The 27,158-nt window shown below is 36.0% G+C and overlaps 1 protein-coding gene across 9 annotated transcripts in view; it reads right to left on the reverse strand.

The window, feature by feature from the left end:
- Positions 1 to 27,158, reverse strand: part of SOX6 (SRY-box transcription factor 6) — a 366,018-nt gene that overhangs the window by 13,792 nt on the left and 325,068 nt on the right. For 7 of the 9 annotated variants that reach the window (XM_042813506.1, XM_042813507.1, XM_042813505.1 and 4 more), the window contains 3 exons: positions 20,343 to 20,451; positions 3,279 to 3,512; positions 627 to 843 (listed from right to left, as the gene is read on the reverse strand). In XM_042813506.1, the coding sequence (XP_042669440.1) occupies positions 627 to 843; positions 3,279 to 3,512; positions 20,343 to 20,451 (560 nt within the window). The remainder of the gene's footprint in view (positions 1 to 626; positions 844 to 3,278; positions 3,513 to 20,342; positions 20,452 to 27,158) is intronic. The other 2 variants (XM_042813504.1, XM_042813503.1) reach the window with 1 other exon arrangement.

The raw sequence follows: 27,158 nt of genomic DNA on the forward strand, positions 1-27,158 counted from the left end.
AAACCACAGTGTTCTTAAAATTGTGCCAGGATCTTTCTGTACCATATATTCCGAATAGTAAATCTATCCAATCTGTCTTTGCAGTACTAGAAAGACTCATCCCAAACCACATATTTTTTTAAAAAAGATTATTTATCACAGTCCTATATGTAAGAAAAATCCTCATACCATCATGTAATGATACCATTCCTTTATGTCTGTTCCTGATCTGACAACTATTCCTGCACCTTTTATTGTTTTCCACTTTTCCCAACTCCTTATTCTACACTGGAATAATTTTTTGTGTTTTTCTTTTTGTTCTTGTTTTAATTTAGGGAATTGTCCTGGAGTTGTTATTAACTCTGAGTGGATTTGCATATTAGCAACTCACAAAAGGCATGAGTCAAACCTTTCCAGATAACAGGAGACAATTCCTTTTGAAGAATTCTACTGTCAGTTTTATAATCAGAATTTAATTTATCAAGCTAAAGTTCCATTTTCAGAGATATATGTTTTTAATGTGATTTTATAGATTCACATCCTTACCTTCTAAATGTCATTAATAAGTGACTTAAACAGATTAGTAAATTTGTTGTCAAAGAGAACGCTCGTTGCAATGCACTGCAAACAATTACAAGAGTACTCACCCTACAGTAAAAAACTGCCTCATCTCCTGTCTTCGAGACCTCATCAGTTGTTTGTATTCACCAATACGCAATTTCTTTCCATCAACAATGCAGGTACGTTTTGGTCGAGGTTTGTATTTGTAATTAGGATACTTTTCTAGGTGGATTTTACTTAGCCGTGCCTGCTCTTCATAATAAGGTTGTTTTTCTTGATTTGACATAGACTTCCAGCGAGATCCTATTAACAAAAACATCAGTGAGTGGCCAGGTAAAGCAAGTGTAGTTTTACACATATGCATTTCAATGCATCTTCTTGCTATAATAAGTACATTTTAAATAAGTTAATTATATAAGCTGATTTGAATTTATATTAGCCAGCACTTGTATTTTAAGAGAGATCTTAAAAGAGCCTTGACTTTCAGATAGTGCTGCAAACCTAATATATATAAATCTTTATTAAACAGATGTACTTAAAATCAATAGTTACTTCTCAAAATCTCATCCTTATGCTACGGAACAGATTTTTTCATATGAGCATTTGTCTATGAGTAAATATATACCTTTGTATTAGCAGGCACAGTATGATGGCTCAGTGAGGTCTACAAGCATAATTTTAAGGCTTAACATATTGCCTGTGGATACTTGGTTTGATAATTTGATAGAGATGTGGGCTATACCCTAGTACTAACAGACATTAATACCTTTGTATTCAGCAGGATAAAATATGAGAACCTTACAGATTTGAGAATATTATGAAGAAATCCCCCTTTTTCTTTATTAAATTTACTAATCTTTTGATATAACCTTCCAACTACATGTCATAACTGGAAAGGACTATGGGAAAGTTACACTTAATTTTTTTAACATTTGATTTTTTTTAACAGTTACACTATATATATATATATATATATTTTGGTTAAAGAAGAAAACGAAAGCATATTTGTAATTCTCTATCCCACTTCAGTTACTGTAAACCTTCATTGAAAGCTGCACCAATAAAACATACAAAATATAATACAGTGTTCACAGGAAGAGGATCTCTCATCTTGTTTATAAGAAACTATCTAAACATTTGAAGAGAGAAGGTGTTTGGTTTTTCTTATGGGATAAAAAAAGTAGAAAGTAGCTTTTTTGGTGTCTTTTAGATGGATAAAATGATTACAGCTGTGTTAAACGTGGGTGGAAGCTATTCTTTTACCAAGATTTTTCATACATCAACAAATGGAAAAGTTGTATAAATATTATCCATAGCCAGCCATACTCTGTGTCAGTTCTAATATTTCATGGTTTTTTTCTTATTGTCCTGGAAAAGTTGCACAAATATTATATGGACATAGACTTATTTGTGGAAGAAAAAATAATGACAGGTTAATTCCATGGTTAACAAACACTCAATTGCTGGCACTTCTGAAATATTTATGCTGAAAGTTTACATTTTAATGAATACAGTTACTATACTCGTAATAGTTTTTTCACAGAATGCACACAAATAATATAGATTCCCTACAGCTGCCAACACTGAAACAGTGCAGGTTTTATACAAAACTGAAAGGCTATTCATATAACTTACTAATATGGTAGACAAAAATATGAGAACTACTAAGTAAGATTTTGAAAGTTTCAAGACAAAGTAACATTTATTTCTATATATGCTTGCCTCTAACAAACTTGGGTAAAAATGTATTTGAACTCAAAGTTTACAATAAAATGATTACAGATGAAATTTGATTTTTACTTTTATTTATTATGAGTTATATTTAAGATCTGTCTTCAACTTCAAAGACTCAAAGTAAATACAGGTTTTCATGTTTCACCACTCATTCTCACGTATGTTTCTAATTCTCTGGAGAGGTCTCCAAAAGTAAATCAAAATTTCTCAAAAGTGAGACAATTTATTTGCACAGTGCCGAAACAATCCATGGAGTATTCCCTAATTGTCCCAACCCATACAAATTGAATATTAACAACAGCATATTTTGATTAAGCAATAGTTTACCTGTATGTTACAAATGCTTCCTTAGCTTTTTGAACATGCTAATATTTTGCATTTGAGAAGAGATACATCTACATGTCCTTTAAACCAGGGTTTCTTGCTATTGCACTGCCTGACATAAGCCTTCCATCATGATTTTGTTCTTTACTTCTTTTTTTGTTTTCCCAGTAGTTACTTCAGAAAGTACCATTTTACAGTGGGGTGATCTGTAGTTCAAGTGATTTCTAATGGAATCTTGCAATGAGACCTTTTGTCAGGATAGACTCTTGCAACATATTTCATAAAACGTTCTTCACAAATGTTGCCAAAGTAAAAGCAAATTACCAGTCTGCTGTTAAAATAAATAGAACTTGGGGACAGTGTTAAAAGGGAAAAGGAAATAAATGAAAACAAGTCGTGAGTTTTGATTTGTGTCATTTTCAGTAATTCCAATTTTAGTGAATCTAAAATCCCTGATTTAGTGAATCTACCTCCCTGACAAAGTATGTCCTAAAATCAGAGAAGTTGCATATCCAAGAAGGTAGCTACTAGCCTGCTTCACTAATACAAATAACCTCATCGTTTCGCATCACCAGAAAAAATTTATGTCTGTCAATTGTCACTGCTATAGCACAGCATTCTGAGTTTTCCTTAAATTTGATTCACACTCAGTCCCAAGTTGTTCACTGTCTTGCACTTACCTAGGATTTTGCTAATGTTGGAGTTGTGCATGTCAGGAAAAGCTTGGAGAATTTTTCGACGCTCATCCTTTGCCCAAACCATGAAAGCATTCATTGGTCGTTTGATGTGTGGTTCACTACTGGCTCGACCTCGCGAATCCCGGTAGACTCGAGCTTCAGCCACAGTGGCACCTCCTGTTGGCCAACAATAATACTGCTGTAGTTTAGCTGCAGAGCCATTCATTGCTTTACTTCCTGTAATGTCAGGGCAGGAAGAAACAAGATGGATGCGAAACATTATTATGTGGATTATGCAAGTGCTTTCAGTGCTGTGTTTATTTTAGCCCCATTCTCTTTCTCTCTCTGCTGCCAGATCTATGAAAGAGAAGGGTGTCCAGTGATTTCACTTGTAAACGGTCAGACTCACCCATTAACATCTGAATGAGAAAACAGAGTACACTATTATTTCTGCAGTTATGAGGTTTGAAAAAGTTTCAGTTTGGGATCTTAACATAGCATACATGTTCTGAATGCTCAAAAAAACTCACATAAAAGTTACACCTGAGAATCCAAACTGATGCAGACCTGTTCACACAAGTCACTTACAACGACTGCTGCTTACCAGAGAAGCACGTCCACGTTTCATAAAATAAATTATATACTATGCTGAGACACAAGCTACTGGTTGTATAGGTCTGATCACATTTGGAGCTGAACGTCTTAAAGTCACATCTGCTTCACTTGAATTTAAACGTGCCATGGAACATTCAATCACATATATGTAAGAAAACTCTTCGCTTTCAATAGGTACACCACACACAGCATAACAAAACTTTAGAAAACTGGTGACAAGCACTCCAGCTTCTCCATGTGCAGTGGCTTTACCATACCCCAGTGTTCTGTAACTACCCACCCACATGCATGTAAACTACAGTTTGGTTTTTGAATGCAGTCAGTCCTGCTGCTTGGCCACAAGAAGCAAAGCTTCATAAGAAATTCAGCATTCAAAGGAGGGAGTGGGAGCTCTAGAACTAGTTAACACAGAAGAAAGAGCTAACAGCTTGTATAAGGCCTGATTTCCACAGAAAAACATCTGCATGATGATAATAACATATGTTTACAGAGCTAGACTTCACTACAACAGAAAGGTAAAAAGACCTTTCCCACAATAAGAAAGTGACATACATAATCTTAGGCCTCATCAAACTGATCAGTAATTTAATTCCTTGAAAAGCAAGGTACTTAATAACAAATTAGCACAGCAATACGTCTTCTTTTTTTATGTCTTTGTGTGTGTGTGTGTGTGTGTGTGTGTGCACGTCTGTGAGCTATTACAGACTCAGACATTTATTTCATGTTTGAAAAAAAAAAAAAAGATATTTCTTTACACTAAGTAGTGATGGACTAATTTCAGTGACTAACTTAAAAGATTTTAACTGTACAAAAACTAATTTACTATAAAAACACTATATCTCAGATACACTATTTAAAACTTTCTGTATAGGAAATCCATTTACATGAAAAAAGTCCTAAAATACAGGATGCATGACTAATACACTACCTTTTTGCCACCATGTCCACAGTACATTAATTTAATTTAAAATGCACTGACCATACAGGATAAATTCATTTTGCTTTACACAGTGTTGACAGCCATGTTTATTGTGCAGTGAAATGTAGTGTCGTTTCAAGCTGACTGTATCCATCAACACAGGGCAATATGCTGACTACTGGGCCAGATGAAGACATACATTACTCTGAGAGCAAAACATTCATATACAGCAGTATCTTCTCCTGAGGATCACCACAGTAATTTATGATGCCTCCAGTGCCATTACTTTATAACTGACACCAATTTGGCAATTTGTATACTAACATGCATGCATATAAAAGAAGTCAAGTTTGTGGCAAATGGAAGATGCAAAACTATTTTAATACTATTCTAAGACAAGGACCATGCAAAATGTGTTCAGTGCTTGCAGAGGACTACAAATGCAGTTTTTTACTGCAGAAAGAAACAGTAGTTTTGTTGAGTGACAGAAGATCTGGATTTGCACCATTTCAGAAGTGTGTACAGTTCATGAGGCTTTGTTCTTTTTTTGTCAGATGGCTTGCAATGTGCATGTCAAAGATATCATCTTTTAAGAGACAGTCTACCTATTGTGAAACTATAATAGGTTATAAACATGTAAGTCAACACTGAAACATTTCCTGAGATAAATAACTGCATAATTTGAGAAAGACTGTATCACATACTGGTCATTCCATCTTTTAAAAAATACTGTAATATTTTAAATAGTATGTGGGCAATTAAGAAGTTGGTAATAAATCTAAAAATATATATTTTTTTAAATTAAAAAGTCATTTACTATTCAGCTTTTATACTCATAACAAAGAAGATGTATTTGAACTTGTAGGATGATTTTCCATCTTTGACTTTTTGAAAGGTAGTTATTCATGGTGGCAAAGGAATTTGTCTTTAGCCTTTTTTAACAAAGTTTTGGCATAACCTGGTAATGGAGGCACAGAGTATTTTTTCTAGATTACTGGCTGATTTTTTAATCTGGATAAAACTTAGGTAGGAAGAAAAAAAACACATAAGCGAAGTATTTTAAGAGGAAGGTTATGTTACAAAATGATTCTTACTTAAAGTAATAAATTACAAACATCCCAAGAAGGCCAAGAAGTTCTGGCTGCATCTGCTTTAAGCAAGTCCACACTTGAAGGAGTTGAAAAAGCAGCCAAGAAGTTGATGTTCTCTGTACTTGATCTCTAGGGGAATATTTGCAAGTTGACCCATAGGCCATCACAAAAGCATCTGCAAAATGAATTTCTGCAAATAACTGAAATAGTATAATCTCTGTGTTCTTCTAAGTATCTCAAAGCTCCAGAATTATACTCAGCTTGTAAAACTGAATTATATGAAAATACTTTTGTTAGCACGAGATTCCATGTGGGGAGCCAGAAATTCTCAGTATCTTCTAAGGTTAGAAATGAGGCACTAATGATATAAAAAGCACATATGCTGAGTGAGCTCTTTCAAGTTGAAACACATAAGAACAAGCTTTCAAACTGCACAGTTGTTCTTGGGTACTTCATTCTGTCATTCAGGTATTTAAACAGCATCATGTCCTACATAAACAACTTAAACAGGCATTGCAAAGTATGGGTTTTTTTCTTACTGTGGAAGTGATAATACTGACAGAGATGCCTGAAATCTTTAAAAAATTATATATATGACTGTAAAGTTGTATGTGTTTCACACCTGTTCTTTTTGAAATGTTTCCTGAGACAGTTAATAAATAATAATCCCAAAATACTAGATAAAGTAAAGGACATAGTACTAATGAAGGGTGAGAAGAGAGGACAACACTGGCAATTGTCTTTCTATGGCAACTAATGGCTACCTGATAGTTCTGCAGTCCGTACTGCAATTGTGGAAGGAGAATTTAAATTTCAGAATCAAGACTTTGGTTAGGATTCAAAATTATTGCAAAAGCAGTACAGTTTGGCTGCCCTAATGGCTTAGTTGGCAAAGAAATCTACACTTTGGCCTAAAGACTCGAGCTATCCTCAAAGTGACACTTTTAGCTTCCAAGGGTGTGGACTGTCTTGCTTCCTAGTTCCCTTGCATTTATTCAACTTGTCGTGACTTAGATGATTTAAAGCTAAAATCAGATTAGACGAGAATGATCATTTCTTGTGGGTATATGGCAATCAACTCCACTGTGGGAGCTGGATTCCAGACTAGCATCTGGGAACAGCATTGGGCCAAAGAACAGCATAGAATGAATCTAAAAATGTTACGGCTTCATTAAAGGAATTTCTAACAATATTTTTCTTCCAAAAGAGATTGACTGTTCTCTAGTGCATAGGCAAGAACTCACAGCTTTTGAAAGGGAAAAGAATCTGCATCATTTTCCATGAATGAAATGCTAAGAAATGCATAGTAACAATTGATACATTATTTATTTATTAATTCCTGCTTTTATCTTAGTTTCTCACCTTGTAAAATAACAAGAATTTTAGGAAAGGCACCATTTCCCTGAAATGTTGGCCACATAAGAGTTTATCCTCATGTACTTAATGGGATGGGATTTCACTCTCCATTTTCTATGTCACTTACCAAAACAAAACCTCAGATCCAGCTTTTACTTCTTACCAGAATGCAAATAACGGTTACAGTGACAGAGAGGAGCAAAAGAGGTTGAGAAAAAGATGAAGAAAGATTGAGAAAAGAGACAGCAAAGAAACGGAGAGTTTCACCAGTCCCTCTGTTATTCTTTAATTACTCTTCACACTCTGGCCATTGATTCATATTTGAAATGACACATTTCCTTTGAATCCCCTCATATAATGAATGTTTGGCTACTCTAGAAAATATAGTGCATACCATCTTCCATAAATACATATATACAGATAGGATATACAGAAATAAAGACAGTCTTCCTAGCTTCCTAATGTGAAAGTGATTGGTTAGCAGTAGAGCTCATATCATCAGTTATTCAGTAAGCTGAGATGATATTTTTGTCTACTTTGGAAAGAACTGATCATGATCAGTTGGGCAGAGAATGGCTTGAGAGCAGCCCTGAGGAGAAGGATTTGGGAGTGTCGAATGATGAAAGATTCAATATGAGCCAGTAATGTGTGCCTGCAGCACAGAACACCAATCGTATCTTGGGTTGCATCTCGACCAGCAGGTTGAGAGAGGTGATTCTGCTCCTCTACTCTGCTCTTGTGAGACCCTGCCTGGAGTACTTCATTCAGTTCAGCATAAGAAAGATATGGATTTGTTGGAGTAGGTCCAGAGAAGGGCCATGAAGATGATCAGAGGGCTGAAGCACCGCCCCTGCAAGGACAGGCTGAGAGAGATGTGGCTCTTCAACCTGGAGAAGAAAAGGCTCTGAGGAGACCATATAGAGGTCTACCAGTCTACCAGTAACTGAAGGGGGCCTACAGGAAAGAGGGACTTTTTATAAGGCACAAAGCAACAGGATGAAGGGACATGGTTTTAAAGGGTAAGAGGGTAGATTTAGACTAGATATCAGAAAGAAATTCTTTACTGTGAAGATGGTGAGACACTGGAACAGGCTGCACAGTGAGGTTGTGGATGCCCCCTCCCTGGAAGCATTCAAGGCCAGGCTGGACGGGGCTTTGAGCAACGTGCTCTAGAGAGAGGTGTCTGTGCCTATAGGAGGGAAGTTGGAACTAGATGAGCTTAAGGGACCTTTCCAACCCAAACCATCCTACGATTCTATGATTCTGTCTTCACAATATCTGGTTCTGTCTGTGTTAATAAAACTAGCACTGCTAGTAGCTTGCATATCAGAAACTAAAACCTAATGAACATGCAATTAAGAGTCTCTCTTTTACTACTAGAGATGAATTACTCATAAACATAGAAATGCAGTAAGAGCAGGAAGCATGAAAACCTGGCTCGGCAGATCCCCTTTCCAGCTCTTAGCAAGCAGACAGACACAGCCTTTCCGAAAGTTACAGCAGTATTTCAAATCAAATAGAAAAATGCAAATCTGGGTTGAAAAGAATGACACACACACACACGAAAAGCTTTGGAAAATTTAGATTAATATCTATTGTTTAGCTGTTAAGCTCAAAGCTTTTTCCAAGTTAGACTACTACTTCACTTTAATGTAAGACTTGTAACAGGGTTAGAGTATCTCTTATATTTGTTTTGTCCCTTGCCTGCTTGTAACGTGTTGTGTTTTTTACATCCTCACCCATACTCATAAGACTTTCTGATTCTGTAGTAACAGAAAGAGAGGTAAAATAAATGTGTACCTCATGAACTATTGTCGTTACTGGCATGTCTTGTCATCACTATGCAAAACTAACACCCATGTGGAAACATGACCAGCTGCCCAGCAGGGATGCCTGTAGTCATACAGAGACAAATATTCTGCAGGGAAGTGTCTGTTCATCAAGCTGCTTTCATTCCAAACGCTAAACAAATATTATTCAGGCGAGATTCAAGGTCCCAAAATGTCTATAAGCTGCATGTCAGTGAACAAGGAGGGGATGAAAACTGAGAAATATATGAGTGATTCATGAAATAGTGCAATATTTAAATGCGCTCTAAAGTATTTCACCTGTAAAGTTTCTGAAATATGCTAAGTGAATACTAAGAGTTGAGAATATAAGGTAGCAGAGGTTAGCTACATGTTCATGTAACACTCAGTTATGATAAGGCTTCTACTTTTCCTGTTAAGAGACTCCATTCTCTTTAAAGCATCAACAAGAAGAACTAAGAGGGAATTCCCTAAGGTCAGCTCTGAGGAAACATAAACCTCTAATTCAATAACTCTGCTACTGCACTGAAAAAGGCCTTATTATTGCAACATCCATATGGAGTCAATTGGACATTAATGACTAATCAATCCCTCCCCTTTCTATTCTACTTATAGTGTCACAAACCATGTTTAGATTAGCCCATTTCCTGCTTAGGATCGCTCAAGATGTCTTTTGTTCTTTCAGGGCTGGCCTGATGGAGGCAGCTTAAACAAACACAAGACCCAAGTGGTGCAGGAGTTATAAACTGCCATATGTGAATGAACAAAGGGGCCATACTAAAGCCTTTTGTGGTATTTGTTAATGTTTTTCATCTGAGTTTAAAAAGACCTAATGACTTTGCGGTGAGCTGATGCATGTGGCTCGTGGCTTTGCAAAATGAAGGAAATTCTACCCAGTTATATATCAGCATATATTTTCCAAAGTGCCTTGTTTTCAGTTTTGGTGACAGTGAGTTTACTTTTTTAGTACATTTGTTCTACATATGGAAGCAAAATTCTTAATCTCAGTTAAAACACAGCAACAGTTTTCACAGCCACCCTCACAACCTGCATGTACGTCTACCCCCATTTGAAAGCCAGGAGCTAAAATTAATAGTGAAATACATTCTGGGTATAAAATCAAATCAACTGTTCTAGGCATACCGGTAGCAGCTCACTCACCAGTGTTCAAAGCTGAACGGTTACTTGGGTCATATTAAGGGCTGAAACAATATTTCTAAACAAGCTATTATCACATTCATACTGTGCAGCCAGCCATGCCCAAATCCATATCATTTAAATGAATCAAGGCCAATAAATGCAACTATTTTCTTGATGGCTTACACAAACAGTTTAGATTTGTTGACCACAATTGATGGTAAAATTAACCCTTATAGAAATCAAGGAGAGTACAGCTGAAACAATGAAATAATCTTAAATTTAATGGAATATTAACACAATTAGCGTGTAAGGACTGACCTAAAAGCTCTCAATGGCCAGCACAGCTCCATTTGTGCTGTAACACAAGAGTATGAAAAGTTACTCTCTGGAGATCCATGAAACTGGGATGAAGTAGCAGCCTCCTCTACAGATTTAGGGAGGAATTTAAGTGTCATAACATTTTTCAATCATGTGCCACTTGCAGACTTCAAGATCCTTCACAGATAATTAATTAAATGCTAACAATAGATATTATTGACAGAAAAAATGTGAAACACATGTAAGTTCACAGTTACTCAGCCTAAATAATGACATCAGAAGCACAGGATTGCCAGTCATCAAGTCTAAATAATAGTTTACATCCCCACAGACACCATTCTTGTGTCTCTTTGATATTTCATTCTGTACTCAGGTGAGGAAAGTAAAGTTCCACAGAAAGATAAAAAGGGACAAAACTCTCATGAGAACTATTGCTAACAATTATCATTATTGTCTGGAAAAAAAAAAAGATTGATACTGCAAATTGTGTTTTTTATTGTCAGCAGAAAGCTTTAGTTTTCCAAAATTACTGTGATAGTCAGAGCACTACAAAGAACAGTGTCTTTAACACAAACGTTCTCATAAGAGACGCAGATTTATTGCCAGTGGAGCTGTTACCTACATAATTTCAAATTTCTGCTGACACGACAGTGTCACCTAGAATATCTAGAAAACATGATACTAATTCTAAAACACAGAAATTAATTTTGTAATCTTCAGACATCCCTAGCAGTTTTGAAGAAAATCCTGCCTGAGCAAGGGCTATGGGACAAGATCCGTTCATATTTCAGTCAATGCTTTGTTTTGTTTTTTTTTTAAATGGAGAAATGACAGACAGGAATTCACCGCAGAGGAAAAGGCAGCTTGACTTCATATTTGATGGATGCATTGTTCAAGGTGTGGCTGAACACTGTTAATGAGCAACTTTGCTTGCTGCTTTGTAGCAAAACAATGAATTTCAAAAGCGTAGATATAATGTGATTTTTAAAATGGATTTATGTTGAACATTGAGAGAGAGCTTTACAAAGCCACCTCCCTCAAACTGTGTGATATTCATGAAATACAGAAAACTTTGCAAAAGGCTTTAACACATGTTGGAATCACTGCAATTGTGGCACACATCCTGGGTTAAATCTGTAATTGAATTTGGCACCTTCCAGCATATGCAACATCATTCTTTGTATCAATACAACTAACTCCCTTCCAACCAGTGTTTGCTGTTTTCACTTGTCATATCATGTCAGTAATTAGACTGCAAGGACCTACGACTTGGGTATGCATATGCCATTTCTTCTTGCCTTTCACAACAAGCTGAAATTACAATAATTAATAATAAAATTAGTAAATAATATGTCACAAAGGGAGAGAAGCAAAAGCAGCACGATAAAAGTTGCGATTCCACGAGTAACAACAAATGTTAGAAGAAACTGTTAAGGCTCATTTTTCAAATATTCTGCACCTGCATATTTGGGTCTTGTGAGTGAAGCCACAATGTATTTTTACAAACAAGGCATGTCCAAATATGTTGCCACAATTATCTGATTTGGATTTTAAAAAGATGGGGGATTTGCCATGAAATAGGGACTAACACGAAAAATTACAAATGACCTTTTAGAAAAGCTGCACTTCCCATGAAATTATAGCTACCCAATCATAAACATAATCATTGAATATTTGCAGAAGCTGTGAAGGTACTGCAATGCCCACCCCACAGACATTTTGGATCACCAATTCTCTAAAACTACAAATGAAGAAAATATTGTCCCCTTGCTACTTAGTTTTATAGAAAAGACTTGCTTAGTAACTTGGCATGTCTATGTGGAAAAAAAGCAGATGTTTTTAAACATGTCTCTATTGCTGAGATACTAAGGTTCTTGGAGGAGAAAATGGCATACAGGTTATATTTAGAAAAATAGCTGTAAAAAGAAGAGAACTTGTCTGGAAGCTGCACAGTGCTCTTTCCTTAATGTATTAATATCCCCGCCCTGCTTCTTTACTCCAGGAGGTAAGAAAAATGGGCAAGATTCCCCCTCCTCCATAGAGCACAATAGTGGATTTCTCCATCAGCTGAAAAATCACTTGTCCCTGAAAATTTCATACCATTTTAAGCAGCTTCAGCCTCCTTTTTCAATACTGTATCACAACAAAGATATGTACAGAGCTACAAGAATCAGGACCATGGGTTTTTTGATACCTGTGGTGGCTGTACATGGACTTCAGAGTGTTAAACAGTGTTTTAAACCACTGAACTACTATATTTAATTTTTCACTCACTCCACTTAAAAGTAGCTAAACAAATTGACTGATGCTTTCAGCATTTGTGGCAATAATTTTCTCATGGGCAAAGATTTTCTGTACAAAACTGCAGCCCACAGTTTTACAGCTTTGTTCTAAATTCCTGAAAAAAATTGTACTGTATAATGGAAACTGTGACAAGCTTTAACTGTAACTATATCTGTGGTAATGGGCACCCCTGAATAAAACTGGGTATTGTAACAGTGGTTGTACAACATTAGAAGTGGTAATTAGAATTTTTAAAATAAAAATGCTATTCTAAAAGAATCAATTACTGTAACACAGAAACAGCAAACGAAAAAGCCTGATCTTTAGCAGTCGGAAAAAATACCTCAGACAGTTGAAAATCAAAAGGTAACACTCACAGAGAACATCCAAATTTATTATGCTGAAAGTCAGAAGCATAATACATGTTTAATATTAGCGTCTTGAGAGGAGTAGGTTTCAATGCAATAGGAAAAACCAGTCCACACACCCTCAGCTCAGATTTTTCAGTCCTCAGAGTGGGAGTTCCCTCTGTAAAATGTTTTGGGGTTGCTGGCAACAAGCTTCATAAAGCGATTATCATCAGAAAAGTGATGGGATGGTTCTTAACAACAGAAGGTCTTATTCCTATCCCGTTTGCAGGCATTGAGTTACTCCAGGGCTGAGGCACTGAACCTCATCCAATACAACTGAAATTCTGTGCCTAAGTCCTTTATCACAGATTCCTGATCTGAGTTATTCTGAAAAATATGAGTGTATCACTGAAATTTCAGGCTCAATCAAATAGATTCATATGTGTTAAAAGCAGCAACTGCAGTGAATAAAAGCCACATTTAGAATCTGGTCTAACTAATCAATTGTGATTTAAATATTACAGATATGCTTAAGAGAAATTTTTTTAAAAGTCCTATAACAAGAATTCAGACGACTACAAATTCTAGTGCTTAAGCTTACTGCACTCTCTCTGGAAACACTTCTTTGTTTTCAGACAGCTTTCACTGTTTTCTGATTTTCATCTTTCCCTTCTCAACTGCCATGGCAACTATTACAAATATTTATGTGCGACAAATACTGGCGTGGAGAGGCATTCTTTCCTCCAGTATTTATGAAGCGCTGTCACAAAAGTAGGCGATGCTTTGTCATGCATGTACTACCTTCTGTTTACACCTCTGCATAGGAGGGTGTTAAACAAGTTACCTCACGGGTTTGGACTGTGTTGGCAGCCTGCCAGGATTGATCTGCCTGCAAAAATACAGTTCCCTTTCACCTACCTCTTCAGCCGATCAAAGCCAACCTCCTTTGGAGTTAAGAAGGAACTGTCTCGTCCTTTTCTATAAGCGGTTTTTTGCTGTCGGGCATACGTGACCATGTTGGAGATTTAAGTATATGATAGAGGTGCTCCTTTAAGAAGCAATGATGTGTTTTTTTTCTGAAGAGATTTGCAAAATGCAGGCACTTGTCACAATGCCTGCTCTCCTGCTGGGACAGCAGAAATTAAGTTTTGACATAAGGACATTTCTGGAGCTGGACAAGGTGGCAGCTTCTCTTCACCCTTAGGTTATCAGCCTTGTACTACTTCTGTTAATCCTTTTTTGTGTTTGCCGTGTTTCTCCTCGGAAGGCTAAAAAACTACCTTCCACATGGAAAAGACTGCCTGTGTTCCCCCAGTTAGCTCATTCCTCTCCTCCATCAGTGACTCTTGTTCAGTGCTACTCTGCTGCCACTGCAACCCCTCATCTGCTCCCAGCATTCTGAAAATGGGTTGAACCTGTGAAGATTCCCTTGCTTTTGGTCTAACATTATCTCTCCTTGTAGTACACAGTGGCTTGAAATGTGGCTAGCTAAAGTCAAATCCGCGTGGCAGTAATGGCAACATTGAGCAAATCATCAACTCTGTATGCTGGTCAGCAAATGCACTGTCTGAAATTAGACAGAACTGTGCTCTCACGCTTAATACTGAATAGAAATAAAAGTACAGTTGAGCTCATGCTCCTGTATGACAATCTTGGGTTCAACTCCAAAATCAGGTTCAGACCAAAACCTGCATATATCTGAATAGGAATTAATAAAATTAAGCTAGGGCTTACTAGCAATTAACCTGTTACCAATGGTTATGCACCGTGCAATCTCCATTTGGCTTGCCTTCAACCTTTTCGATGAGTGGTCAAAAATACCATGGTCAAACATATAAGGCTTAAAGCTACATTTCAAACAGTGACTTGGTATACAGAAAAATACAATCTTTAAACCAGGGAATCTACACATAAAAGTAGGAGACAGCAGGCGGTGAAAGGGTGGACATATGCACTGAGGACACAGGCACTTAAGAATCTTATTTGACTAGAAGATGGGCTGGTACCAAGCCCAAGCTGCGGGCTCCAAGATACATCTTAATGACCGACTTAACATCTAGCACCTGTGTTCATAGCAAAGGTGATCTTTGAGAGATTTTGAAAAGTAACAGATAAAGCGTACAGGCATATCCCACACTTTTATTATATTTTTTTTTTTCTCAACCAGTAGAAATGGACCTATTCCTCCTAACTGTGGATCATTGCTTAACACACTGGCAGATTAGTACCAAAGGAAGAAGCAGCAAGTGGTAAGCAAAACTTACAGTCTCAGAAAGACTATCACATAATAGATAGAACAAATGAAAATATCAAAACAGGACTCAGAAGAAAAGCGCTTTGTGTATTTTGTCCCATCTTATGAGGCCAAATATTTAACTAGTAATCCCCTGATTCTAATGCATAAATACAAACGAATACTGAACTTGGAACAAAATGTTAATGCTAATATGGCATTTTCATCTGTTTCCAGTTGCTTTATGAAAGTGAATTTGGCTTCACAATGCATCTATTTTTTCATATTGGAAAACAGGACACAGAGAAGTTATTTCTCTTTTATAAAATCACATAGTGAGGCAATGGCAAAACAATAACATTCAGATGTTGTTGCCCTGAGCCCAAGATCCAATCAAGAAAACCATATCTAAACAGATCCAATTCTTTGGCAGGAATGATGATCAGATCTTGATGGAATTTGAATCTCTACAACTGGTGAAGGAAACTACACTGCAACCTAAGTTAAGGTAAAATCAGTAACTGTCAACAGAAATATTAAGTCTCTTCTGCAGATTACTATCTACTACTAAGCAAAATCTTAGCATATTCCCTACAAATTTTCCATAGCATTTCACCACAAGCATAAGAAATAGAAGGATTGTTAAACATAGAGTATGTTACACATGCATGAGATGTATGCGGTTCACTAGAAGCAGCACCATCACCAACACTGAAATGAATTTCTTTCTTAAACATGAACCAACAAAATGTATTCAGAACATCCAAGGTTCTAAGATAAAATGACTAAATATGTTAGGCTCCCCCACCTGGAATTTAACAATGACTTCTTGCCTATATTCTACCACATTCTGGTTGGTTGATGTATGTTAGAAGAGGAGCTGTAGCTATGGACAGATTCAAAGCTGACTCAGTGTGGCCCACGCTGGTTAGCTTATACCCCTGTACCCAACAATCTCAAATGCTCAATTTATGAAGCTGCCTACACAAATAACATTTCCTTAAAAATTATGGAGAAAAAACATCTTGCTTAGCTCTATACCTGGCTATTTATAATTTCACATACCAGTTGCCAAATATTTATGAAAGTCTCAAATCATGTTGTTTTTTTTTAATTTTGACAACTACAATTGCACAATACACTTTAATATGACAACTTAGATTTCCAGGTAATGGTACACTTCTAGGAGCTGGGAATTGTTCACCAAATGGTCACAGTCAGCAGCAATGTTTCTGTATACAGTCTGAACATGATTTTTAATATAGATAGCCCAGTCCTGACGGTAACTAAGGAGGTAATAGAGACGTTGGTTTATGTCATATTTAATATAAAATTCTTACAGATGATTATCAGGCCTCCATTTAGATGAAGTTAGGTCACTCAGAATAATACAAGCTTTGAATACAGCTTCATATGCAAATTCATCTCTGAAAGGACAACTGGTTGCCATTAGTCTAAAAAATGTTTCGCACACTGGTCAGGGATAACAAGTACAAGGCCTGATGTTCATTCTGCAGTGTCCTTTCAGATTTATGTCTTACAGTTTCATAAAATCCAACGTAAAGAATGTTAAGACTTCTCTAATAATTCATGTTTTTAAAAATTACACATGTAGTTTCAAATTGTGATCAATAATCAAATACCACAAGCACTCCTAGAATTAAAGGGAAATGTGACTCAGATCACGTCAGAGTCAGATCTCTGCCATACATTATAGATAAGAAATAAGGAGTAGACAGAAATCATTGCCACATTCTATTACAAAGGAACTCCATAAACCAAAAAGCTTGCTGATATTTCTTGCAACAAATTACTTGAACCTTAAAGGCTGTGTCAAAGCTATGAGACCCAGGAGCACTTTCCAGATCTTGTCTGTCTTGGCTGCATGCTGAGATGATAAAGACATGTAGCATGTCTCTGCACACTTAGTTTCCTTTGGAAATGCAAGTGCGCAGGTAGACAAGGAGTGGAACTGTAGAACTGCACTCCTACAGCTCCCTTGGTTCACATCAGCAAGGGATAAGGATGCAGTTCAAACTGCTTTTCTTTGTAGTTTATTGCCAGCAATGCAACTAAACTTGGACTCTTTTGCTCAGGAACTTCTTTGTATCCTTCCCCCTAAAAAAACCCTCTACAAATAGTTAATATGTCTTTTCTAAATATGATATATTTCATAGTTTTGAAGTTTGAAAATTCTAGTGACTGAAGTAAATGATATGAAAGATCTAATAGCCATGCACTCACTGTCACCGATTCATTTGGACCTCATAGATCTGATGAAAAAAGGAAGGGAGTCTTAAGTTGGTCACCAGTATGTTACTTCAGAAATGTTTATATTCTATAAGACTGCGTAAAAGTAAACAAGAGAAAACTATCAGCTAAAAGACGTCTATGGCAATGTGTACTCAAATAATATACAAAAAAAAAACTGGTAAAGAAAAGATCAAAATTAACTAACGAATACAGAACAGAAAGGAAGGTGTGTGAAATACACCACGTCTTAGAAGGCTATGATGATGATCATTAGGAATCTTTGACATGCACCAGAGACTGTGACCTCGGCAACGCACTACAATGCAACTGAACTCTCTTCTTAGAGGAGTCTGAAGGAAAAGTTTTCAAGTTCCTTAGTAACCCGATGTTGAAGCAGACACACATACACAAGCACAACATATTGGCAATGTATAAAACACTCTGGGACATAATAGACCTAGGAAGATCTGTAGTATCTTCATGGCAATTGGGAAAAAGTTGTGATATTTGAAAATGAACAGAGCCTGTAGCATGGTATATAACATGAGACGCAACAGTTTAGCTACTGACATTTCAGCAGGACTGCTTTCAATAGGCTTCTACTCTAAGAGATGCCACATTAGAAGCGTCACCACCTTGCTAGCTTGCCAAAGAAGCAAAACTTGGGTGATATTTTGAAAGTCTTTTTTATATCCAGCTAATGTCTAAGTTCACCTCGTCTATAACTAGAAGGACAAATGAGCAGCTCAGTTTGAAATCCTGCCAGTGTTTTTCACATCTCAGCAGAGGTACTGGCCCAGCACCCCTTTTCCAGAGACATCTATTGGCTGCTAAACAAAGTATGGAAATCTGAATCCATTCATGAACTCAGATTTCCCACGTGGCAACACACCATACCTCAAGCTGCCCCACCAGCTCTAGAAAGACACTGTCCTTAAATTGGCACACATCACCGTATCCTGGTGTACCTATGTCAGAGTTTCATTGTCCACTATCCAGTAAAAAGAGAGGCTGTTGGTATCATGAGGTCTATAAGGATACTAACTTAATAATACCAGAAAGAGGACGGTTGAATTGAAGGAAATGATTTAAACTTAGACAGTTGACAGATACTTTGGAACCAATAACTGTGTATGTATCTGTAAGTATCCTGTTGCAACTTTTCATCCCAACTACGGAAAAAAATATTCTTCAAGATGTTGTAACATGAGACATTGCAGAAGGATGGGAACTCCTTCTCAATTCAGTTTATAAATAAATGATGAGTCATCAAGCACTTTTTAAAGTCCATGCAACTCCAAACTTCCAGAAGGAGAAAAAAAAAAAAAACCAACACAAAATCTGAAAAATTGTTGGTTTTATAATGATCTATTACAAAATACATATATATACACATATACACACACAGGGAACATATGAAATGTTTCAATAAGTTGTTAGCCTCCTAATGAATATTATTTGTAATAAACAATTGATGACCTTCAATCATTACCTTATCTTACTGTTACGGTGAACAGAGAGCTTGATTATGAAAATTTACTTTACATTAATTGTTTAAGCAAAGACACGAAGGCACATGCTCATAGGACATGGCAGTTCCACCTGACAAGCTTTAAGCCTATAAGTAGGAATATTTTGCTCAAGGAAATTGGAATGTTTCTATTCTTCTGTATGGATGAGTCAATACAGGAACGTCTTGGATCTCAACACTGCACTGTGTACATGTATTTGTTCTGGGCTGTATAGATTTACTGAGGAACAGTAAATTTAAGGATTTAAGGACAATGTATTTCAGTTGGCAATGAGCGTTTTAAGTTGTTTTATCATAGGTATATCACTACTCGTAAAGAAAAGGTAGCAATTACATGTGCTGTTGTTGTCAGACTTCCAAATGAAAGGAAAAATTGTGAGGCCTTGTCTAGACCATATATGTTTGGGTCACTGAGATAATAACAAAATACGCGTTCAGATGAATATTTATCTATACAGAAAACATTAATGCATTTTTATCAGACAAATTCTGTCTATATTTCAAGAATAATTTTTAAACAGCCCTATTTGTCAACAGTCACAAGTTTATCTTCTTTTGATCCAAGACAAAAGTAAATTGTGATCTTGTCAAATATTTGGATATCAACAGAAAATAATTAGAGATATTTTAACTTTTTCCTGATGAACAGTGGTATAACTAGAACTTGTTAAGTTAAAAAAAAAAAAAAAAAGAAGAAAACTGAAGTGGCAGCATGGCATTTTTGCTGTGTGGTAGATTAATCTTATTACACTGACTGGTAGATTTCATATTCACCCACATGCTCTCTTGCAATGCATCATAGGATATTCACTTTCTCAGGTTAAAATCAGTCCTGAGAAACACTGATTTCCACTTGACTGCCTGGCATATTGAATAAATCAATAAAATCTGTGCAAATGCACCGAAGTGTTATGTTGTGTACAAGACATTCATATAGAAAAGTGAAATATTTTTACATTATCTTTTGATAGCTGTCTTTATACAAAGCAGTACTTTCAATGGATCTGCCCTTTGCCATGTAGTTACTAAAAAATAAAACGAACAAACAAAGAACAACAACAAAAAAACATGTTGCCCTGGAACAGCTAGAGGGTATGCTGGCAGCATTTCAGCTACACAACCATTCTGTGATGCAGAATTGAATAATCCACAGTAAAAACTGCAACTCACCTTCTGCATCTTCTGGCCTTGTAAGATCAATGACACCAGGGCCCAGTTTTCCATCTTCATTGGGCTTCCCTGTTAACTGTGGGCCTAAATTCTCAAATCTTGTTCTTTCCTGGAACAGAACAGAAGTAGTCTTAATGCTCTCTGTATGTTAATTCTCTTTGTGTGCCTGTGCATGTATCTATGCAGTGACATGTGGCTTGTTTTTTAAATACCAACAATGAGTGCATTTAATTAGAAATTTAACTCAGAGACTATTTTTTACAGATTCTGAACGTTTGGGTTTATGAAAATCAGTTTTAAATGTGAAACATATACAGAAGCTTTGAAATTATTTTGATCTGCACTGCCATAATGCATAGATGATTGTACATGCAAATACAAAACACACTTGGCAGGAAACAGTACCAATCAATGCTGCTCACTTTGCCTTACCACATATTTCTAACTTAAACTGGAAAAGACAGTCAACGTTTGAGAGATGTAAAAATTCAGAAATTGAAAGAATTGGTATTAAAAAAAATTAATAGGAAAAAAATTAAACAACACTTCTCACTATGAGAATCAATTTAGCCATCATACCTAAAAGATAACACAAGTCTAAATTATATGTGGGTTTTTCAAAGACAAGTATTTTAAAGAAGTGATGACAGATGACAGAAATGATAGTATTATTTTGTCTGGGAATTTAAACTGAACCTCTGTGGAAGAGAATTCTAAGGGGTTAAGAGGGAGAGGGAAGTGGAAGGGGGAAGGCTAAAGAATAGTGAAGGGAAAGGAAAAAGAAGTTCTAACTCCTAGGAAAAATAAAATACAAAAAGCTTTTGAAAACTGGAGACTCCATAGGAAAGTTGAAACTGGAAACTGAGAGGCATTTTATGCGTAAACCCAGTTAGCTCTTCCATCAACTACTGGACAAGGTCACTACAGCTGACAGTGTAGAACTGCCCCACAATAGTAGTCTCTGTAGTGCTGCATATCAGTAGCAAAGCATTCAATGGTTATCATTAATTTAGCACTCTCATTTGAAGGAACATAACATGTTTTCCCTCTTGCCTTGTTGTTACCTCTTCAAACTAAACTTGGCATTATGTTGTACTTGTGAATGAATGAAACCTTGTTGTTCATTACTACGAAACAATATTAAATGTCATGTCAGCTTGAATTTACAGACATGAAATACCAGCTTTCAGCTCTAAGAACAGTTTCTCCATGTTATACTTAATGCATTATGCAGAAGTAGAGTGCTGATTGCTGTTCAGTCTATTGTTCAATGACCTAGTTCTGTGCTGTGCATGCAAGACATAAAGGAAAAGACTATAAGTTTCTCTCCTGCAAAATGGTTAGAAACTTGTAAATGTTTTCATGGACCAAACATTCTTGATGGCCTTGACTTCTCATTTCCTCTACCTCCAAACATTCAGTGTATTATCTCTGTATTTTAATAATGCTTCAATATTATGCTTCAATAATAAGACCTATAGCCAAACAGTTCAGGAATTCTTTTGATTCTCCATTCTTTTGATTCCTCCAATCATGGATTGTTATTGCTATTTTTAAATTTGCAGGGGAAGGAAAAAAAGTTAAAAAAAAAAAAACAAAACTAAACTAAACAGAATGCTGGACTTGCTGCAACATGTAGCTGAGGCATTTCAGGTACTAATTCAGTTTCTAAAAGTTTATCAGAATTTTCTAACCATGTAACAAAACAGCTCTACAATTGTTATTTACTTAATAATGTATTTTCCTCTGTAAAATCTGTGGTTGATGAAGGAGACTGTGTATACAACAGAACCCATAGGAAAAAAGGAGTTACAAATGAAATGTGACTGCAGAAATGCACTATAATACCTGAGGCCTAATATTGTTCTGAATTACGCTGTGCAATGTAACAATGCATCCTGAATCATCAGGATGGGATCTGTTTTACTGGAAGACAGAATAAAAAAGAAGTTTATCAAAGATTCTGCATTCCATTGCAAAAGGCTGATTTGCAGTTGAGACATAAACAAAGATCAGTACTAAGAAAACACCTTTTCACGTATATATTTTCTCTTCCAAAATATTTGCACTAAAAGCTTTTTCTAAGGATGTTAACACAGCACCTGCAGTACTCTTAGAAGAACAGCCTTTAAATGCATTTCAGAAGAAATACCTTTCTGCTATAAAAATCAACAGACTCTGCTACATATCAATATGCACATCTGAAATATCTTTCTAGTCATTCATTCTCTTTGATTTTACCAGAAAATATTCTCTTGAAAAAAAAAAAAAAAAAAAAAAAAAAAAAAAGAGGAAAAGGAAAAAAATAAAGTTTCTGAAAGAATATCAGTATTTTGACATAGAAGGAGAGAAAAGGAGAATTAAATGATAAGGTTCAGGAACAGCAGAACGAAAGCACTTCTATCATAAAAATACCTGCTCTTGTCAAATAAAGATGTACTTTACAGTTACTGCATAACCTCTTCCTTCTAATTCATGAAAATCATAACAAAGTTAAGTATATTTCAATCTTTGAATACCTTTTAAAGACATTTATGTGATTGCCCTTTTTCACTAAAAATAATCTTCATAAACAACTGTAGCAAAAAAGTCAGTATCTGCACTGGGGTTAGACAAATCCAGAAGAAACATTAAAAAATTGGACAATGTCCCTCAATACTAATTATGTTTTTAACTAGCAGAAGCATTCACAGTTCAGTGAAATACAACAAATTCATCTGAAATTTGAGCTTATTCTAAAGAGAACAGTAATTTGAAGATCAATTCTGCACATAGTGTTCTTGTTGCACAGATCACTACTGGATATATTGTTACACCCCTCCTACCTGTACTAATTGAAAAGTCTGGTGCTTTTGCAATAAAGTTTGCCACTACAGACAGTGCAAGTGTTTTATTTCCTGTGAAGAAGCATTTTGCATCATTTCTCTTTCACTTTTTTTCTTTTACTGGCTCTGGATCTCATACTGTATAGTCACATTAAGTTTTCCTACTAAAATCCAGAAGAAGGGTTTAGGACATGGCACTGGCAACCTTACCTCATGTGACTAGACCAACACAGCCACTGAGGGTTCACACAGAAAACCAAAAGCACTTTCAAGCACAATTCAAATGCTTTGTGCTTCTGTTTATTCTGAACATAGTGCAAAAAGGATCATGTCTTTAAAATGTGAAAAAGATTGTTCCTCAGATCCAAATCTTAATTTTCTGTTCTGTGATATTATTAGGCACTTATTTATGCATTGCCAGTCACAAACATGCAGGAAACGTAGAAGTTATTGAAAAAATTCAAGTCTGCTCAACTGTCTTGCAGGACTGTTGGTTCTCTAAGTGCTTTGAAATTATGATGTATGAGGTAGATGTTGCATATTAAATAAAGATATTTAAATTATAAAGCCCCCGTTAGTGAGAGCTGATGAATGTTAAATGTTATGAGACACAAGGCTGTGGCATCCATCATATTCACATATTATCACAGTCAGTGATGGAGCAGCCCCAGTGATGACAGATAGACTGCTAGATAGTTATTCCTTATTTCCAGAGTCACCGAGCAAGCCTATCAACCCCTTTGGCATTATTTTTAGCTTTGCATTAAATTAGCAATTTTCCATCACGTTCTGGCAGAAAGTATCAATTCCTTCTTCACGAGTGGAAGGTAGAAGAATGATTTACTAAAGCAAGGAGAAGAGGAAAAAGGAACAGTTGCCCTTCCTCTGAAAAGGCTGTGAACTTCAAATGACTAGAAACAAATATAAAATTGTGATCTCATGAAAGAACAGCAATGAAACAGTAAGCACACAATAATGGCTTTTCTCTGCACTTAGATAAAAGCTGAATTTTTGATGTGCACAGTATATTTTCATAAAATTTTATATACTATGTTTTATACACTTATTGGCTATTCCATAATAATGTGTGTGCTAACAGTAAAATTGCTCTTAAATTTATGTGTGTTATTTATACGTTCCCACGTAACAATGCTTTTTGTTGTAAAAAATATTCTGTTTATTAATGTAACTTTACAACCACTGCATCCAAGATCCGTGGTAAATTAACGACATTTTTATTATTTTATAGTGTCATTAAATTTTTACTGATCACTCCATCAAACTGAAGCAATAAAGGCCATAATGCAAACTGGGACACTTAGATCAGGGGAGCAGGAAGGCATTCCATATAGTCTGAAGTAAACGGCTTGCTGTAAATGATATTTATACCATCTTTAAGGATGTGAGAATACTTGGACAAGTTTGGCAAAACTGTTTCTGTAGTACTATGGATTGTGTACTTAAATAACAGTTTACTTGCCAGGAAGACAAGTTTTTTCAAACCATATGCGAGAAGATGACTGATTGCATCCATCTCTTGAAAAATAATATATGAAATGTAATAATACACTGGGCACCCCTCCCTTCTGGATTACCAAGACTGATCCGACTATACCCATGCCTCAAATTATTTCAACATGCTTGCTTTTTCCACATCTGAAATGTGTGCTCAGACTGAAATGGAAAATGGCATGCACGCTGATCGTTGTGTGAAAGATTTAAAAAATACATCTTTTTTGCAAACAAATACTTTTTATTTAAGTAGACATGTTTGGACAATGATGTAATACCCTTTATTTCAGTAGTCTAGCATGGAAGCAGTTGCCAACATTAATTTAAAGAGCCAGTTTCTCTAAAATGAATTAATATGGGTTGTTCACCGAAGCCGCAAAGTGTATGACTGAAGGGATATTATTTCTTCTGAGGACAGTAGTTTAGTTGGAATGACTACAAATAATTATCACATGTTGTCTTTATGTATAAAATATATTTCCATTGAGTTATTCCACACTAAATATTCTAGCAGCTTATTTGCTAACTGTTATCTATTCTCTTCACATACCATGGACGGCAAACAACAGGCAAACAACCTACTATATTCAAAATATCAGAAGGACATTTTCAGCAGAACACGGGGAAGTTTATTGCTGGCTTGAGTAATGAGGAAGCACAAGATCGTTTTTTTTTTATCCTGGAAAGCCAATATACAAACATCCCAAGCTTTTTGCTTATTCTTACTACTTATTAACAGCTGGGACTGCAAAGTTAAATTGCCCTCCACTTCAAATCTTTTGCAACATCTTGGCACAGCAGGGATAATTACAAATTGACTTCCACCCTTATCTCTGGGTATTTTAGTTATTATGGGTGGGAAGTTTAAACATTAACCTTATTACAACAATGTCAATCATCTTACTGGTGTGCAGGCATGCAATTGCTGGAATTCCTTCGATGGCAAAGTAGATAAACACAATAGTTGCAGTATTGTTACAAGTAAAAGAACGGCAACCCTATAGAAAGTCCTGTGGATTTTGAGAACTTTGTGGTGAATGCTTAGAGCTCAGTGTATTTTCACCCCCATACTGCCTCTGTTTTCAGTTTTTGAAGTCCCCTATAATGCTCATGAACTGCTCCAATACTCCCTTTGTATGCTGAACATGCAGCACAGACTATCATATCTGCTGCAGACTAAAGGTTTTTATTATATTACAGTGCCTGAAAACAAACATCCTGCTTGAAAAGGTGGGGTCATTAGGAATGAAAAAAGTCATCAGGTCCCTTTGTTAAATACAGTATTTCATCTTAAAGCATGACTGAAAAGTAAGAGATTAAAAGCAGATAAAGGGGAACGTGCATGGGGTTTTTTTTGCTTGTTTGTTTGTTTTTTTGCCTGAGTGGCACGCTTCAGCTGGCTTCCACATGACAGCATTGTATACACAAACCCATCATAATGAGAAAATATTCCAAAGTTCCTGAGTAACATAATTTCATAGTGACGGTCACGATACTGTCCTTTCTTCTTTAAGACATATTCAGTAGCCAAAATTGAGAATTGCAAAATAATCAGAATTTAAAGCATCAAGAAAAATGTTTTGAAGCTGAAGTGCTAAAGGACAAAAATTCATCAGATAAATACAAACCCAAACTGTCCACTTCTAAAAAGTCTCTTTAATTCTTTTGGAAATCTGATTTTAAGGAAGGAACAGAATGCTAAGAGCCTCTGGATAGCGCAAGCGGTAGCCATCCTGAGCTCTGAAAACAAATAGGGATTTAGATGAATCCCCTGACAACTGGAAACATATACCAGTAAGCCAACAGACTTCAGTGCACTGAAGTTTCCCTTTAAAAAAAGGAGTGTATGAATTTAAGATATTTTTCAAAAGCAAAGGAAAAATAGAGATAGCAAATATTTCCACCCAAGTAGGATATTATGCTCTCCTACTCATGAGGTTTTGACATACCCTTAACTATTGCTGCACTTGCAGGCACTCCTAAGCTATCGATCTGCCCTGGTTAGATTACTTTCAACAGGATTACTGCACTTACTGAGCCCCCTTAACCAAATGCTTTATGTCTTTGTTCATATGGTTTTAATATGGTTTTAACCAATTGCAAGGTTATTTATAAGTTTGCAGCTCCCCAGTAGTTAGAGTTATGAAGCGTTCAGACTTAAGCATATCCAGTTGTGTGGTAACCCAACTACTGCTTTCATGCGGTTTCCAACTTTTTATTCATGCACAAAGGCATGATGCATGGTTGTATCTGAGAACTCTTTGATTAACTCTTTGTTTCAGCAGTAAATTCATGTGGTAGTCTACAGTAAAATTACACGTCAACCAAAATGTAAAGATTTTTTTTTTTTAAATCACACAAACTGTGGAATTCTACCTTATACTGATGAGAAGTCATTAGTCTGTGAAAAACAAAAGAGCAATCAATTAAATCAGCAGCTGGTAAATGAAAAACAAACAAGAAAAGTTACTACTCAGCG

The sequence above is a fragment of the Centrocercus urophasianus genome, unplaced genomic scaffold (genome assembly GCF_019232065.1).
Source record: "Centrocercus urophasianus isolate 14NV4802_14NV808 unplaced genomic scaffold, USGS_Curo_1.0 seq_14, whole genome shotgun sequence".
NCBI lineage: Eukaryota > Metazoa > Chordata > Aves > Galliformes > Phasianidae > Centrocercus > Centrocercus urophasianus.